This window comes from Puntigrus tetrazona, chromosome 13 (assembly GCF_018831695.1).
Source record: "Puntigrus tetrazona isolate hp1 chromosome 13, ASM1883169v1, whole genome shotgun sequence".
NCBI classification, from domain to species: domain Eukaryota; kingdom Metazoa; phylum Chordata; class Actinopteri; order Cypriniformes; family Cyprinidae; genus Puntigrus; species Puntigrus tetrazona.
This window is the reverse complement of record NC_056711.1, coordinates 12,453,524-12,470,635: the sequence shown is the minus strand read 5'-3', so window position 1 is coordinate 12,470,635 and position 17,112 is coordinate 12,453,524. Positions and strand designations below refer to the sequence as shown.

Below are 17,112 nucleotides of genomic sequence, written 5' to 3'. Positions count from 1 at the left end.
ACCATGTGATCTGTGACATTATTATAAACATTGTGCTTATGAACATCATTATAAAGACAAACAAAGGCACATCTGTGTGTATTATAAAGGCCTTATGAATGTAAATTACCATCACTTTTGGCCCATCTGTCCTTTACAAACCCCTAACAGCTGTCCTGAGGATGTGTTCAAAGCGAACAAGAAGAATAAATGTCACTCACACACTTACTCTGTCTTTCATTCTCCTTTGAAAGGCACCTCTCCCTCCCCTCCTCTCTTCATCTATCTCCTCCCACTTTATCCCTCTTTCCTAGTGTAAATGAACAAGTCTTTTCTCTCCTCCTGCTCTGAAGATCCAAGGAGGCTGACAGATGCAAAGATTGTTATGTTACAGGCAAACAGTGAACAGTATAAATATGCAGAGGGACTAGAAATTAGAATAAACTTAATAAACTGAGTGGTCAACAAACAAAAGGAAAAACAGAAACACTGAAACACAGTAAAACTAGATATTCTGGCGTCTCCTACTGTGTGGTCAGCAAGGGGGCCGGAGAGGACAGTGAGTGACCATCTGGAGACTCACACTCACTGCGGCATTGTTAAGACCACAGGTCCTCCGCCCCCTCAGAGAATTACACTGCATTACACAGCAGCACCGGATTTCTCTCTCCAAACACACACGCACGCACTCACGCACACACACACACACACACAAAGGGGAAACCCTTTTGACATCCTCAGAGAAGAGAACTGACCTTAGAAAAAAAAACAGGAAAAGTCAAAAAGAAAAAGGTACAAACAATAAAAGACAGGAAGAGGAAAGGACGGAGACCTTCAAGCACCCGTATACAACTTGCTCATTCTAACACAATTTCAAACCGAGTATCTTTTCTTATTAAAAAAAAAAAAAAAAAAAAAATATATATATATATATATATATATATATATATATATATATATATATATATATATATATATATATATATATATATATATAAAATAAATAAACTAAAGTGTCAGTGTTTTTTTTGTCCACACAATGAAAATCAAAATGGTCACAAACCATCAACAAAAAAAATTCCTCACTTTGTGTTGTGGAGAAGAAAGAAAATCAAACAAGTTTGGAATGACATGAGTGTTAGTGAAAGCCATTTAATAATTGAGTGAACTATCCCTTTAAGGAAAATTATGAAGGACAAGACTAATGGTGACACTAATGGTGATAATGAATTTCTCTATCCCTCTCTGATGCAATATACTGTATACTGACACATCACACACATTTTTGCATTTTTTAAATAACAACATTCAGCTCACTCTCATTCTCACACAGAAGAACTAGAACACTCTAACAAGCATCTTATTGTCTGGAATGGAACAATGAGCCTACCCACAAATAAACAGAGAGAACAGATAGAAAAGGCTGAAGCAGACAGAACCAAGACAGAAGTGCGCACACACACACACACACACACACACACACACACAGAGAGAGCCATATTGTCAGCTCCCATATGAAATCACACAGAAGAAATAAGGAAATTGAGTAAAATAAATGACATATCGCTGCCAATTTACAAGTCATTCACTTGAGTTTATATAGACGCTGGGCAAAACAAAAGCACTAAAAATACCTCCTCTCTGAGTCATGATTTTCCTGAACCCCACTCAAAAACCAAAGCAAAATATACAAACGCACTGCTTGAGCGGGTCTCACGGGCAAACAAACTCGCACACAGCAACCCGTACTGGGTGGATGAAAGACAGTGTGCTAATGACAAGGTGCTGTGTTCAATTAGTGCTTCAAAGAGTGGAGGGGGGCTTCCTCTTCCTCCGCCCCATACAAATCATCTACGATCACCACAACCAATCGAAAACATGACAAGCTGCTCGCATAGCCAATCACACAATGTGACAACCTGCCAGCACATTATCCCCAGGAGTTTGCCAGCTGCAGCTCTTCTGCCTGTGATCAACAAAGTCTTATTCTCTCTCTCAAATGCTCTCACTTAGCGCAAACGCAACAACCACATAAGATAACGCAATCATTTCAGATAAATAAGTCACTCTTGAGTTCTGTTATGCAGAGGCTCGATAACTCTTGCTTTAGATCAAAATTTTTGAAAACTAGTACTTCATGGTTTTTTTTTTACTCCACTTCCTGTATTTATGGCATAACAGCACAATGTGTGAATGAAGGTGAATCAAAAATGGATTAATGTATGTGTACTAAAGGAGTCACTCCAGTTACAGTCCATGTCATATACTGTATTTATGTAATTACAGCACAATTGTGTAAAAGAAGGCTTAATCTAGAACGAAAACGGATTCATGTGAATGCTTAAAAGATGAACTCCTGTTCTACACCGCTTCCTTTATTTATGGCATAACATTACAAATGTGTGAATTAAAAGTGAAAAAATAAAATTAAAAATGGATTCATGTGAAGGTCTAGAAAAGGAGTTTCTTCAGTTACAACCCACTTCTTTTTATAGTATATATATATATTTTATGGCACAAATGTGGGGATGAAGGTGTTTGGAATCAAATTAGATCTTACACTTTTCTTTTGTGACTGATTTATGAAAAGTAATGAAAGCGGATTAACATCAGTGCTAAGAAAATGGATACTCCAGTTTAATTTTTTACTTTTGCTGTACATTAATTCTGTTTTATTCCACATTGTCAGTTAACTTATTTGTGTTATTATGACATGAGTACTGTAGATGATTACAAAAAAAATTCTCCTTCTACTTTCAAGGTATTAGCACAAATGTTCAGCTAAATAATGAATGCAAAATGAAAGTGGATTAAATGAAAGTGGATTATTGCGTTTACAATCAGTGTTTACAAAAGAAGTTACTCCAGTTTAACTGCTCTGCTTAAACTCATTATGTGAGCAAGTGTGGAATGAACATTAAGAAAAACGTGGATTAAATGAACACCAGTTAACACTAATGTTTCATAAAGGTGTCATTCCATTGCCGCCACTACTTCTCTGCTTGACCTTGCCAATGTTTTAACATTAGAGCTTTGGCTGTGGAATTTAATCGTTTGTGCAGTATTAAAATACAAGCGCACTCCTACCATTCTCCTTTTCCTCGCTCATTTTGGTGATGGACTCGGGCAGGCCCAAACTGGCTGCAGTGGGAAGCGCTCCAAGCAATAATGCCAACGAGGGCCGTTTATTTGGAGAGACTCTCTCTCCATCTCCATCCTGCTCACTGCCATCTCCATCTTCTTCGCCTACAGTACTGCACAGGTGAGATGCTGCTGCCCTCAGCTCATCATCTTCTCCTTCCTCATCACCAACTAGAATGCTGGACGATGCCAAGGAAATCACATCATCTGGAAAAATAAAAGCAAGAAAATATGCACACATCACAAATGAATCATTGCAGGAAAATCAAGAGTATAATAAGAAGAGAGAAATGACTTGTATGCAAACACAGTGAATTATCCTTTGTAATTAAATTATTTTGCTAATTAAAACAAAACTAGATGTATTCGTCCTTTGATTTTAAACTACGCTATGATCCAGCTGAGAAGGGGTGAAAGTAATTATACAAACACACACAGTTGCCCGCAGTAACACATGCATGCACACACTACTGTAGAGCGAACACACACGCATGAAAAGAGACAATCAAACACGCATACAAACACACCCACGCTCGCAGTCTTAATTAGTTCCCCTTTCTGTAATCACTACATTAGAGAGAGAGAGAGAGAAAGAGAGAGAGAGATAACACGCATGGGGAAGCACTGGATCTCTGATTGTGGGTGCTGCTGAACAAGGAGCTAATTGGACAGCAACATAAACAGAATTTCTGCACAAGGGAAGTAACACTCCATTTCCTAAAGAAAACAGCAGTCACCAAGCAAAGAGCAATTCTGACAAGAATATTATTATTATTTGTTTTAAACGCAAACATTTTGGGTGTCATTCACCAATAATTTTGTCTCTCACTGGCACTTTTCAGCATTTATACACACGTTGATTACCCATTACTTACCTTTGTTCTTACCCAGCTTCTAAGGACAAATCTGGAATATGCTAATTGGCAAAATACATGCTCAAACAGTCTTTATTTAAAGGCTTTCCACACAACAGCCATTCAACACTCTTTACAAAGGAATTCCTTTGCTTTATGTGCTCCCATCTGGACTTGCACTGCACAGTCTGTATTTCTGTAGCTTAAACAGAGCAGTGTAAGGCCTGGTTTCGTAGACAGGGCTTAGCCTAAACCAGGATTAGGCCACAGTTCAATTAGGACATTAGAAAAAAGGCATCTTTAGACCAACTTTTGATTGTTGTATGTGCAGGCCAGGTTTATCCAATAATAAATTATTTTTCTACTGTATATTATATCATTTGTTCTACACAGTTTACTTATTTTTATTGTGCAGATGTTTCTTCAAAAGAAATAATTTTATTCAACAGCAAAGCAATAAATTCAATCAAAAGTGACAGTAAATAATGTGCTATATGATGTTTTTAGATAAATGTTATAAACAAAATTAGAATTATGATATTAAGCATCCCATAAAAAAATGGAAGACTGGAGTAACGGCTGCTGAAAATGTAACTGTTTTGTCCTAACTTTATTTTAATTGGTAATAATATCTCTTAAAAATCACAGTTTTTACTGTATTTTTGATCACATAAATGATTCAAGTTTTGGTGAGCAAGAGACACTTAAACATTAAGAAGTCTTAATGAAGCACAAACTTTGAACGATATTGTATTTTTCTGCGGGGCTGTATCTAAACACTGTACCATCTTTAGAAGAGGATGCGTAAATCCCCCTGGCTTTGGGTCTGCAGCTCTCCAGCTCGACTTCAATCTCATCCTGATATCCACAGATTTCACCTGCAGAGCACAGACACGTGTACGCAAAAAAAAACAACGTATTAGGTTTGTTCAAACACCTACGATGTTAAATAACGCGTAAACTACTGTAGACACGTTTCAAGGTACCTTCAATATCATCAACTTTCTTTGCAAGCTCTTGCTCAATCTGTAAAAAAAATAGATGGATACATTTTGCAGATACAATATCAAACACACTGCAAGAATGGCTGCTTCTTATGTTCAAATTTCTAACATTAAGTGCCATGCGAAGTGTAACCTCTTTTAGCTTTTGCTTCCTGATTCCAGCCGTGTAAGAGGGCGGGTCACACTCCTGCTCCAGATCCACCCGCATGAACTCTTCAATTGTCAACTCACTGGTGGGCGTGTCCTCAAATTCATTCAGTCTGTCAATCAAGCACACCGGGGGGTCAACATATACAACTGAACAGCAAAATGGGCCCAAATTCAAAGATAGTACATCACTAAGAAAAAGAAACAGCACCGATTATGCACAATAATTTCAAGTACATTCCTACAGATTATTATAAGTATTTAATATAAGTATTTTTAAGTATTTAAGTATTTATTGTGGCCGTTCTGTTTTAAGACAAACGCACCTTTTCCTTAGTGTAGCTTCACAGACTTTCACCACACTGATAACTTCCTTCATTGTACGACGGAACTCGTGCATACGGGCAGCAACCAAGAGTGCTACGGGGGGGAACACAAATACACAACCAATGGCAAGAGAAAAAGAGAGGATGAGAGAGAAGGAAAGGAAAGCAGATGCATAGTCATATGAAACATTAATAGGGCTTCAGAAAAGTGCATCCGCTGTACCTGGCCTCCTACTGACTCACCTCAGGCAGAACAAACAGACATTAAATGCACCTGCAATACTGCAGAACCCCTGATGCCTGTTTCACTCTGGTTCATAAAAGAAACATGAAGAGCCAGATGCACTTCTGAGCTACCTGACAATCTGAAGAATGTCGAACACCACAAAGCATGCAAGCATGTAAAAGATACTGAAGAATTTTAGAGCTTAATGACTCATCAAAGATTAACTGCGCGGCTGTTGTCTAGTTTACCAACTTTTTTCTAACAATTTTTTTTTTTAAATATGACTACCAAAAACAGCTCAAACTGACATAATTTTAATAGATAAAAGTGTGCAACTTCTGATTTAGGATTGTCCTGCAAGTTTTAGCAGAGATGGGATTAAAAATAATAAATGTAAAGTTAACCTCTTCAAAAAGTAAAGCAAAACACTATTTACATTTTAAATACAAATATGGACATAAATGAGAAAAAAAAATCTAATTCATAAACTCATCAGTATCACGTGATACTAAAACTGTATTTTAGATCAAATAAATGCAGCAGTGGTGAAGATTATTTTAAATCGTACCAACCCAAACTTCTGGACTATAGTTAATATGTTTAGATCCATAGTCCTTATTATAAAATAAACAAAAAAAAAAGTTTACTTTGTCATACAACCTTTCTCATATGTTCTCTCAGTCATAGACAGCATTACATCCCACATCATATAAATAGATGATTCATTTGGTGGCACATTATTCCCCGCTCTCCCCTACGTGTCCAGGGTTATCAGCTATGTCTCACCAAGTGCGATCCTGTGCTCATGTTCATGTGGTGTAATAAAAAAACAGCCGTTTCCTCCTCTGCTGTTAACCCTGCATGATATCAAACCAATCTGTGTTTCAGCTACTACATGAGGACTGTTCAACAAGCTCGAGGCCTTCATCACACTCAACAGTTCTCCCTGCCTCACAGTTTGTCATCATTCTGGGTCTTTCTCACATTCTTTCATTCTCTCTGTTGGCCCGCCTTTCCTTCTCAAGTCTCTGATCTCTCGCTGCCAAACAAACTCTTTTAGGCTCATGCTTCCTCTTTTCTCAGCACTGCTTCTAAAAGATTAATGGGAGATTAATTATTCAGGTTATGCAGTGGTGGTGATGGGGGGGGGCTCACGCTGAGAGTCAGGAGGAGTCAGTTATTCTAAAAACTTAATTACTGGAACTCTGTCTTAACAGACTGTGTCAAGTTTACACAAGACCGAAAGTGTGAGGAAGTAAAAATATATTGATATTGATGAAAATGCATTAGAAAATAGCCACACTAGATCTCTGTGACAATTCACACTGCCAAGAAAGGCCTCAGCGAGTGTGAAAGAGAAACTAACACTTTCAGAAATCATTCTTTCATCGAGGATTTAGGAACTGCTTCACATGCACAGGCCGACCTAATTGCATATTATGACTGATATGCTGCATCTTAAAATGTTTACTACAACAGACACAAAACATTCGGAAAGGGGTTTCTAAAGCATGCATTTCAATGGTGGACGTTTCAGAGATGGTGTATGTGCTTTGCGCATCTAACAAAGCAACCCTTCACTAGCTCACATCATTAAAGAGGTCGCACCGTTAGGGGAGGGTTGCCATGGTTACCTGCTCCGCAGAGGCCTGAAGGTCTCCGTCCCGTGTGCATCCAGTCTCTCTTCATCCTCTGCAGGAGACGTAGTGCCGTCATTGAAACATCATGGCTCTTCTCTCCAAATTCCAGCATTTGTGCAAAGCGCGGGATATAAAGACACGGGTCTGTAAGAAACAAAACTCTTAGAACTACAAAACCAGACTTAGTACGTTCGACTTAGTAGCCAGATTTAGTACTTTCTTAAACACTGTTGCATTTTCAGTTCGATAACATTCAGCCGATTAGTGTCAAAGCTGCTAACGAGTCTATGTGAGAGTTTGGACGATAATGTTTTATTTGGCACAATATCACACCCTTGCTTATAAGATTTAAAGTGCTAATCCTTTGGCTCATGACCACTGATGAGTGTCCAGTCAAAATGTATTTATGATAATGCAACAAATATTACATTTATTTTTCACAATTTTCATTAAATACTACATACAGAGCACCTCTAGTCTTTAGCAAACTGTTTTACTTTCACACTATAAACATTTTAAACGGTAGAATAGAAGAAGTAAAGGAGATACATTTTTTGACTGCTTTCCAATAATAATGTTTTTCAAAAGATGATGGCACTGTGTGGGAAACTGTAAAGTTTTTTTGCTCAACAAAGCATCAGCAAATCAAATTCAATGATTCCCAATCAGGGATATGTTCAGACCAGTGGGTACTTAATCAGGCTTCATGGGAGTGATTTACAGTTGTTAAAAACTATAAAACAGAATTTTTTTTTTTTTTTTTAAATGTATCATCTTGTGCCAATGGCAATCAGATATTTTTAGATGCAAGTCGGATGTCCAGATATCAGATATATATCTGATTTGAAGCGTCTCAAAAAGGAAGCTAATGTGTACTTTTTGTGCAACTATATCTGATTTGTTTCAGACACGAGTAAAAACAGATTAAATTTAATCATGTGCAAATATAAAAGCCACAGATTCAATAAACTGCTTCAGTTTGAGGGGTGCTGCACTTTTTAAAAATAAAGATCCCAAAATGTTTTTTTTTTTTTTTTTCTCCAGTTTAAAGAACATTTTAATCTAAGGATACATTTTTCCAAGTAAATGTTCCATGAAGTTAAAAGTCTTATGAAACTGAATTAGAAAATATACAAGTGTTACATAAATACAGTAAGATATGAACTACAGAAAGAAGAAAAACACAGCAATTAAGTGAATAACCATAATGGCCATTTTAATCATAATAATTATGTATGCGGTGTATTCAGCACAATATTATGAATACATTTTGGGTGTATTCAGGGGTGCTTGAGCCTTACTGATGAGACTGTGGGGGTACACAAATCAGGAAAGGTTGGGAAACACTGATCTAATCCCCGCTACATATGTTCACTGTAAACCGCTTAGATCCGTCTGTGCTGTCTGTGAGAAAAAGAGGAGTCCGGGGAGAGAGGGAAGCATTACGCTGCGTGAGGACTTTACTGGTAAAGCGGAGAGCAGTCGTGCGCGCTCCAGTATTTCCACAAGTCCAGCCCTGGTCCGGTTTCAGACTCCATCTCGACCGACCGCGAACCGGAGAAATAAAACTTTTGACATCGCTTTGAATCAAGCGCAGAGTCTCTGTGTGATGACAACGAACTGACGCACAAAAACCCTGAATTTAAGGTAGGAATACGCACGATCTTTCCTCGTATTGTTTGCACTAGTAGAACAGTTTAAGTGTAACAAACGCTACATTATAGAACGCAAGCTGTAATAACCTGCAGCGCGCGGACTGAAATATATGGATAGAGACAGCTGTTAGACGCGAAAATTTCACATTATTGCTTTAAATAAACAGTTTCTTCTAAAACATTTGGCCGATATAGCATACATATCGGTTATTTATTTAGTTAAGGACGAACATATTGCGGAACGAAACAAACGACGCGTATGGACGAACTTGGCATTTGATGTACAAAAATACCCCCACAAAGACCCCTTATTTGATTCGAATCACGTCAGGAGACGTTGAGATTATTTGTATTATAAACGTATAAACATGCACGTGTATATTATGAAGAATTAAAAATCCTCATCACCGCGTAGTCCACAGAAAGATTCATAAAGGTTCGATTTTCGATTTCGGGTTGCCAGATCCTCCGTATAAAAACAAGAAGAAAAAAATGTTTCAGGGTAATGGATATTATGGAAAAATACATCCTAAATATATACTATGTGGATAAATAGTATGCCATGGGTAGGTATAGTCAATGTCTATATTCATAATATGAATATTCCCCAAAAGCAAAAATGAGAAAATCCAGGCCAGGCGCTGCTTATAATAACCAGACATGGCAACACAGAATTTACAGGAGGGATAGAGCTCTGGGAGAGACAACCCTCTATCGTGACGTCAGCCGAGGGAGAGAGAGCTCAAAATAAACTCAAACTTCATCATCATTCCGTGTGGCCACAGCGGAGGAAAGATCTGCTTGGCCGCTATAAGACTACAGACCCTATTTTGTCTATATTTGCTGTGTGGTTTTGGAGAGATTGCTTTTGAAGTTTGCAGTACGGGACTGGAGAGGATGCGAGAAAAAAGAGATACAAATATTCGCTGAAATCCGAAAATGTATGTGACCGTTTAGCGGAGCAGTTTTTGTACTCACACGGAAACCACGCAACATTATTTAGGAATACCACGGACCACGGTTGTAGCAGATAATTATTTTTTATACGCATATTTTGGCAAACTTTTTTGTTCTGATGCCCGCTGAGTCGGAGTGCAAGTTGTCCCATCATGGCCGGATCATGAAATGCGTTACTTTTTTACTCTTGCTCCCTGAAACGTTAAAGAAGTTGAAGCGGGCAAGCAAGCACCCCGGCAGGCTGTCATTGTGCTATAACATCTTAACTCTTTCCCTGAAGAAAAGGATGGCGGCGGAACTGTACCCCGTGAACGATCACGCCACAGTGCAGAAGAATGGGACCGTGATGCTGAGTCTGCCGGAGAAGAAGAGGAGCGTGGAGCCGGTTGCGCAGTCCACCGCGTCCATCGCCACCACACCGACCACAGAGCAAAACATCAACAACAACAACGTGGAGATTCCCAGCTGGCACTCCGCGCACCCGACTTTACGCGAAAGGTAAGGCACTACATCAAGTGATGCATAGTTTGACACCTAATATCTATTTTTTTATTATTATTATTATTATATATTGTATTTTTCCACTACAGTATATTTCTGTATGGCAAGTCATAATAAGCATGAAAATACTTAACTTCTCTTAAAGGTTTTTTTTGTATTTATTAATAGCAATATGAAGACTAAATATATTTATTTCTACTGTTTACAGAAACGCGCTCATGTTCAATAATGAACACATGGCAGATGTTCATTTCATTGTTGGTCCGCCTGGGGAATCAGAAAGGGTCCCGGCACACAAGGTGAGCCCACACACCTTACATTTTAGTTGTCGCCTGAAATCGAACACACCAGATTCAAACCATCAGCTTATCAGAGCATCTGAAATAGGTGTCAGAAAAAGGAAACCCTTTGAAACTAGATGAAACACTGACGGATTGTCTTTTCCCCCTCTCTCAGTATGTGCTGGCAGTGGGAAGCTCTGTTTTCTGTGCCATGTTTTACGGGGATCTCGCAGAAGGAGACTCTGATATCCATATTCCAGATGTGGAACCCGCTGCTTTTCTCATCCTGCTCAAGTAAGCCTCACTCACTAATCACATCCGGGCATTAATAACAGGGCGACTCGGCTTTCATGCCAGGCAGCACAGATGGGTTCACAGAGGCCCCAACAGTGATTTCTTGATTTAGGAGTCTCCCTCTTATTTCGGAGCTATTAGAGATCATTTATAGGATTGCGAATGATGTGCTTTTTTCCCTGGGAAAGTTGGAAGTTACTATTTAAAGCAGTAGTGATGCAATTAAAAAGGAGCATGTTAAACAGATCAGCTTTTATTCTCTTGCTATGGGGCACTTGAAGTTTACCTTAACCTCTCCATTTCCCTCTTCTTTATCAGATACATGTACAGTGATGAGATAGAGCTGGCGGCCGACACAGTATTGGCTACGCTTTACGCTGCCAAAAAATACCTGGTGTCTGCTCTGGCTCGCGCATGTGTGGGTTTCCTCGAGACGAGCCTGGAGGCGAGAAACGCGTGTGTTCTGCTATCTCAAAGTCGGCTGTTTGAGGAGCCGGAGCTCACTCAGAGGTGTTGGGAAGTGATTGACGCCCAGGCAGAGCTAGCGCTGCGCTCGGAAGGATTTACAGAGATTGACTTGCCCACACTAGAACACATTTTACAAAGGGAAACTCTGAACGTGAAGGAGGCGGTGGTTTTCCAGGCCATCCTGGGATGGGCCGACGCAGAGTGTCGGAGACAAGGCCTGAGCCCCACTTCACAGAACCAGCGCTCCATGCTGGGGAAGGCTCTGCACCTTGTGCGTCTGCCTTCAATGACACTGCAGGAATTTGCAGATGGAGCTGCGCAGTCGGACATTTTAACCCTTGAGGAAACGCACAGCATCTTTCTCTGGTACACGGCTGCTACGAAACCTGCACTGGGATTCCCAGTTGTGCCCAGGAAGGGGCTGACGCCACAGCGCTGCCACCGTTTCCAATCCTCGGCGTACCGAAGCAACCAGTGGCGCTATCGCGGGCGCTGCGACAGTATCCAGTTCGCTGTGGATAAGCGTGTGTTTATCGCCGGACTTGGTCTGTACGGCTCCAGTGGAGGGAAGGCGGAATACAGCGTCAGAATTGAACTAAAGAGACAGGGAGTGCTTCTTGCACAAAACCTGACCAAATTTGTGTCAGATGGTTCTAGCTCTACGTTCCCCGTGTGGTTCGAGCACCCGGTACAAGTGGAGCAGGACACGTTCTACACTGTTAGCGCCGTTCTAGATGGGAGCGAGCTGAGTTATTTTGGACAGGAAGGAATGACAGAAGTCCAGTGTGGGAAAGTCACCTTTCAGTTTCAGTGTTCCTCTGACAGCACCAATGGGACAGGGGTGCAGGGGGGACAGATTCCGGAGCTGATATTTTATGCATGAAAACTTGGACTGATTCATTAAAGAAGAGACAGCGGGGGGATTTTTTTTCCTCTCAAATAAATGCCTTTACTCACAATAGCTGCAAGACACTACTACAAGAGGAGACTATCCCCTCTAATTCAGTTTTTTTTTACGTTTCACACATAAATGGAATGCTTCCCAAACTTATTTATTTCTTTAAACATACTGTTTTAAAACATGTACTTTAATTTAAGCACATTTTATTTCTAATTATTCATTATATGCCTGTGTACAGTCAGTAAAACATGGGAAGTTTGCACTTGAAACTAGGCAGCTTTTCCTCTGTCTTGTTATTTAATGGTTATTTGTTGACAGCTTGATGCTGAGTGACCTAAAAAGGGTTTCAAGAGCCTGCAAAATCATAAAATATGTTTCTATTCAAACTACAGTATTTTGTTTTCTTTTGTCTAATGCACAGTTATAAGACATATGCTATTTCACTGTGGGTAAAATGACTTTTCAAAACCTTAAAAATGAAAAGTCTGTCATCATTTACTCATCATCACGTAATTCCAAACTTTATTGACTGACTGAACACAAAAAAACAATATTTCAAAGAATGTTTCAGCACATATAATGAAAGTGAAGGGTTCTAAACAATCCTGAAACCCACTGTCTTTCATTGTATGGACCAAAAAAAGAAAGTCAAAAACGTTTGAAATTACATGAGGACAAAATTAAAAGAATTTTGCTTTGTATTGTTGATTGACCAAAGCAACAAACCATCGCCATCAATCAAGTGTTCAATGCAGGTTAAAATGTTTACACAGCAAGCAATTCACTTACAGTTGTGCAGCACCCTCTGGGCATTAACAGCAGCACTACACATACCAGCTCACATACTTCACTAACAGTTTAGATGAGTAGCAAAGCATCATGGGGAAACTACAATGTCATTTATGTGATGCTTACCAATAGCTGGCGCGTTGATACACAGCTCTCTGGCTAAAACAAGGAAGGTTTTTCCCAAAACATACACATTCACCTAAAGCAAAAGAGAAAGAGTGAAAAATGGATTCATAAAAATTACTACAAATACAGAAATACGAATACAGACACTGTGGGAATATTTAATAGACAAAGAGAGTAACAGATAAAAGATAAAATCCAATAACAGAGTGTATTTTAACAGATGCTGAGGGTTGCAGAGTTCATAGCTGTGGGGTTTGGATCCATACCAGCATCACCACAGAGTCTTCACTTTCTCACAAACTCTATATCTGTGTCTCATCCTTAGAGAATGAACTACAATAACAAAAATATTTCATAAAATAAGCTTTAAACAACATATAACTCAATACTTATCTTCACAGACCACCTTAATAATTATAAAAAAAAAAAAAGATATCCATGAAGAATGACGCACATGCACAAACACAGACACCCTATTTCCTCCATCTGGGCCCCATTGGCATTAAAGAGGAATCTTTTTTGGTTGATGTCAGAGGTCACAGACACTGAAAAGTAGGACGGCCCTCACACACTCCTGACCTGAGAGGGGTGGTGACGGCCTTATGCCTCAAAAGAGCTTCTCTGTCTGGGGGAGAGTAAAGGAATTTATGGGTCCTTTCTCTGGTAATATTCCCTAATGACTCAAATACCGCAGTGGACAGGATCTGCATGTTAGCGTGTGGGACAGGGAGGGGGTTTAATAGGACAGCTGGGAGGGTAAAAATATAAAACGGACACACCAGCTGGAGGAAAATGGCTTTCGCACACTAACTGGGTTCAAAACTCTGAGAATCCATCCTAAATTACACTAACATAAAAAGTGCAAAGCTGTTTTTTTGCACTATTTTCACTATTTCGTACCTTATAATATTGGACCTTACAATAAATTGTGATCCAAATGACCTAAAACAGAGCATAACAGTCGAGGAGCATTTTTTTGAAATATTATGTATATGCATATATAAATGCTGAACTTACTTGAAGGAGGTCACTCAAGTCTAGCAGCATGTCTGAGGAAGTGCATTAAGGAAATCATAAACAATGGAATTTAACAGATTTTTAAAGGCCCTTGCAGTGCTTTCAGAATATATAATTTTGCGCATTTTCACCGAACCCATAACCTTTACATAAGAGGAGATATATATATACACACACACACACACACACACACACACACACACACACACACACACTGACACAGAAACAGACAGGAAACAAACAAAGGGATTTTGGTCAGATTTGGTCTCTTTGCTTGACATTTTCCCTCACTGAGCAAAGCTCCACTGAATCTCCACCCCGTGAACCCTGGAATTCCCCGTCTCCCAGCAACCGAGTACTCTGTGTCCATGGATACCAGCACACCTGTCCAATCATGACAAAGTGTATTAAAACATCCCATTAAAAACGTCATTGAGGGATTTTCAGTCACCGTGGCCGCAATAAGAGATAATCCTAAATTGCGGGATTATGGATGACCCTGTTAAATTCATGATCATTTTTTAGGATTTGACCTTTCCAGGGAGAAATCTCACATATGGCAAAATTAGCCAAAAGCCACAAATGTTTTTGCTAATAACTTTATAGATATAATTTCACAGAATTCACAGTGTTTAGATGTCAACATAAAATTATAGATGCTGTAAAATAATAAAAAAACACATAAAAATAAGTTGAGTAGAAAAAAAAAAAAAAAAAAAAGTTATGGACAAAATGGGAAAACAGCTACAATAATCCACAAACTCAGTCAGACTGGTGTTTTAAAGCTAACCTGAGAGCAAGAAATCACTTTAGAGGTTGACATTTGGAAAATAATTCTAGTTGTTTGGCTAAATTTACCCTTTCCAGTGGCTACCGAGACAAACAATACCTCTCTCTCTCACACACACACACACACACACACACATACACACACACACACCCCCATCCTCCTGGGCAGAAAGGGAAAGCTCTCTCATGAGTTCTTATGTAACCCTACCAGACGTCTGACTGAACACGTATGTTACGTAATCTCAGAGAAACGGAAAGAAACACGCTGTCAGCTTCTGTTGCCTCTATTTATGTATTTTTGGACAAGTGAAAGCGAACAGCATCGTCCCTGAAAAAAAATGCACACATATTGCTACAGTGTGACATTTTTAGATTGTAGAAGGCAGATGAAAGCCTAATAAAAATCAACTCATACTCAAGTGTTTTCACATGTAGAGTTTATATAACAGAATAAACTGGTGCAATTAAACATTCATCCATCCGTAAACATGTCAACATTATTGATTGCACCTCATGCTGGTGGACTGAACATTATGAGTTAGAAGAACAACACATTCATTCTCACTTTGCATTAAAAGTAAAATGGATCCATAAGACTTATTTATTCAGTTCTATTTAAAGGAAATGATCATGATCCAGATTTTAACTTGCGCTGCAGGAGGATAAATGCTAGAGGATGTGCACTACAAGATTATTACTATTAAAAACAACTTATACTATAATAAACTAAATCAGGGTTTTCCACTCAAATCTTTTTCATGTAATGTAGTCCTAATGGAGTCTCCTGAGAGACACACCCTGCCTTATTTCCTGCCTCACTATGAAAGCACATAAACACCCTGAAAAGAGTCAACTCTAATACAAGTGAGATCCTGTCTCGAACACCAGATGAGGTCTTGATGCAACGCAGGCTAAACAGGAAACTGATTATTTTATACACATAACACACTAAAGATAACAACCTGTGTTAGACTCTGACTCAGTGCCTCAGAGTGAGAGTGTAGGATGATTATTGCAAAAATAATCATGAGTGTTCACACACAGGGGAACCAGGCTATATGACTAAGCACCAGACGCTGTGAGAGTTTGTGTGTGGTATGGAATGCAGACAGACGTACGTGAGGAGACCAAATCAAAACGACTGACTAACACCATTGACTATAAGCTCCCACAGAGGACCCCTCTTGCTCAACCTCCCTGCTCTACCCCGCTTCGTTTTCTTTCAGTGAAACGCCATCTGAGTCACTTTATTTCTTCTTATTCTATTTTGCAGCCTCCCCTTATATACACATCACATTATGTAAATTAAGAGCTGTGAACACTAAAAAATATGACAAACTATGCAGAGCTGACTACCAAGTATACTGGCTACTACTACAAACAGTAGGCATAAGATTAAGCATTACAGATGTTTCCAAAAGTAGTATACTACATTGTTATCACATTACTATCATCGAACAAATGCAGTCCACTAAAATAAAAACAGCAGTATCTACCTCCACTTCATTCACCCGAATTGAACAAGGTGGTCAAGAAAAGCACAGAGCACTTGATGTAACCTAGTTGTACTAGGTTGTCTAGGTAATGGATACAGTGCACTGTACACATATTACAACTGTAGGGATCGTAAAAAAAGACAACACAGAAGACACTTTCAAAACAAGCAGCTTTCTGTTAGTCAGTAAAGCTAAACTGAACAGGTTGTAAAATCTGTCAGGGGAAAACCTGTACCTCACACAAAATTGCTAATCTCATTTATTCGTACTGAAACGGCACACTTTTGCATTAGTAGTAGTATTTAGTTTTACGTGAACAGTCATAATATCTTAGAAACCAGTGCCATCTTAAATCCCACTGGGCACATATTTAAAGGACTGACAGAAGGATAACAGGTTGTGTGAACAACAAAACGTTTTTAAGTAGTTGTTTACATAGCCTGTGACTTGTAACATTATAGTGGGATTGGGAACAGCTTTATAAGGTTGTAAACCCCTTCACATCATAATCTTGCACCCTA

At 39.1% G+C, this 17,112-nt stretch overlaps 2 protein-coding genes across 4 annotated transcripts in view; one reads left to right on the top strand and one right to left on the bottom strand.

Annotated features, from left to right (window-relative positions):
* brf1a (BRF1 RNA polymerase III transcription initiation factor subunit a) overlaps positions 1–17,112 on the bottom strand; it is a 35,092-nt gene that overhangs the window by 15,027 nt on the left and 2,953 nt on the right. For both annotated transcript variants that reach the window (XM_043255844.1, XM_043255843.1), the window contains 8 exons: positions 14,307–14,338; positions 13,290–13,362; positions 7,312–7,461; positions 5,452–5,545; positions 5,112–5,238; positions 4,961–5,000; positions 4,760–4,852; positions 3,067–3,327 (listed from right to left, as the gene is read on the bottom strand). In XM_043255844.1, coding sequence (XP_043111779.1) covers positions 3,067–3,327; positions 4,760–4,852; positions 4,961–5,000; positions 5,112–5,238; positions 5,452–5,545; positions 7,312–7,461; positions 13,290–13,362; positions 14,307–14,338 — 870 coding nt within the window. The remainder of the gene's footprint in view (positions 1–3,066; positions 3,328–4,759; positions 4,853–4,960; positions 5,001–5,111; positions 5,239–5,451; positions 5,546–7,311; positions 7,462–13,289; positions 13,363–14,306; positions 14,339–17,112) is intronic.
* btbd6a (BTB (POZ) domain containing 6a) lies at positions 8,657–12,765 on the top strand. Of its 2 annotated transcripts, XM_043255846.1 has the most exons (5): positions 8,657–8,964; positions 10,210–10,427; positions 10,639–10,729; positions 10,887–11,005; positions 11,324–12,765. In XM_043255846.1, exons 2-5 carry the CDS (start codon positions 10,216–10,218, stop codon positions 12,354–12,356), a joined length of 1,455 nt encoding a protein of 484 aa, XP_043111781.1. In that variant the 5' UTR covers positions 8,657–8,964; positions 10,210–10,215; the 3' UTR covers positions 12,357–12,765. The 2 variants fall into 2 exon arrangements, with proteins under 2 accessions (XP_043111781.1, XP_043111780.1); XM_043255845.1 differs by lacking the exon at positions 8,657–8,964 and having other exon boundaries at positions 9,636–10,427.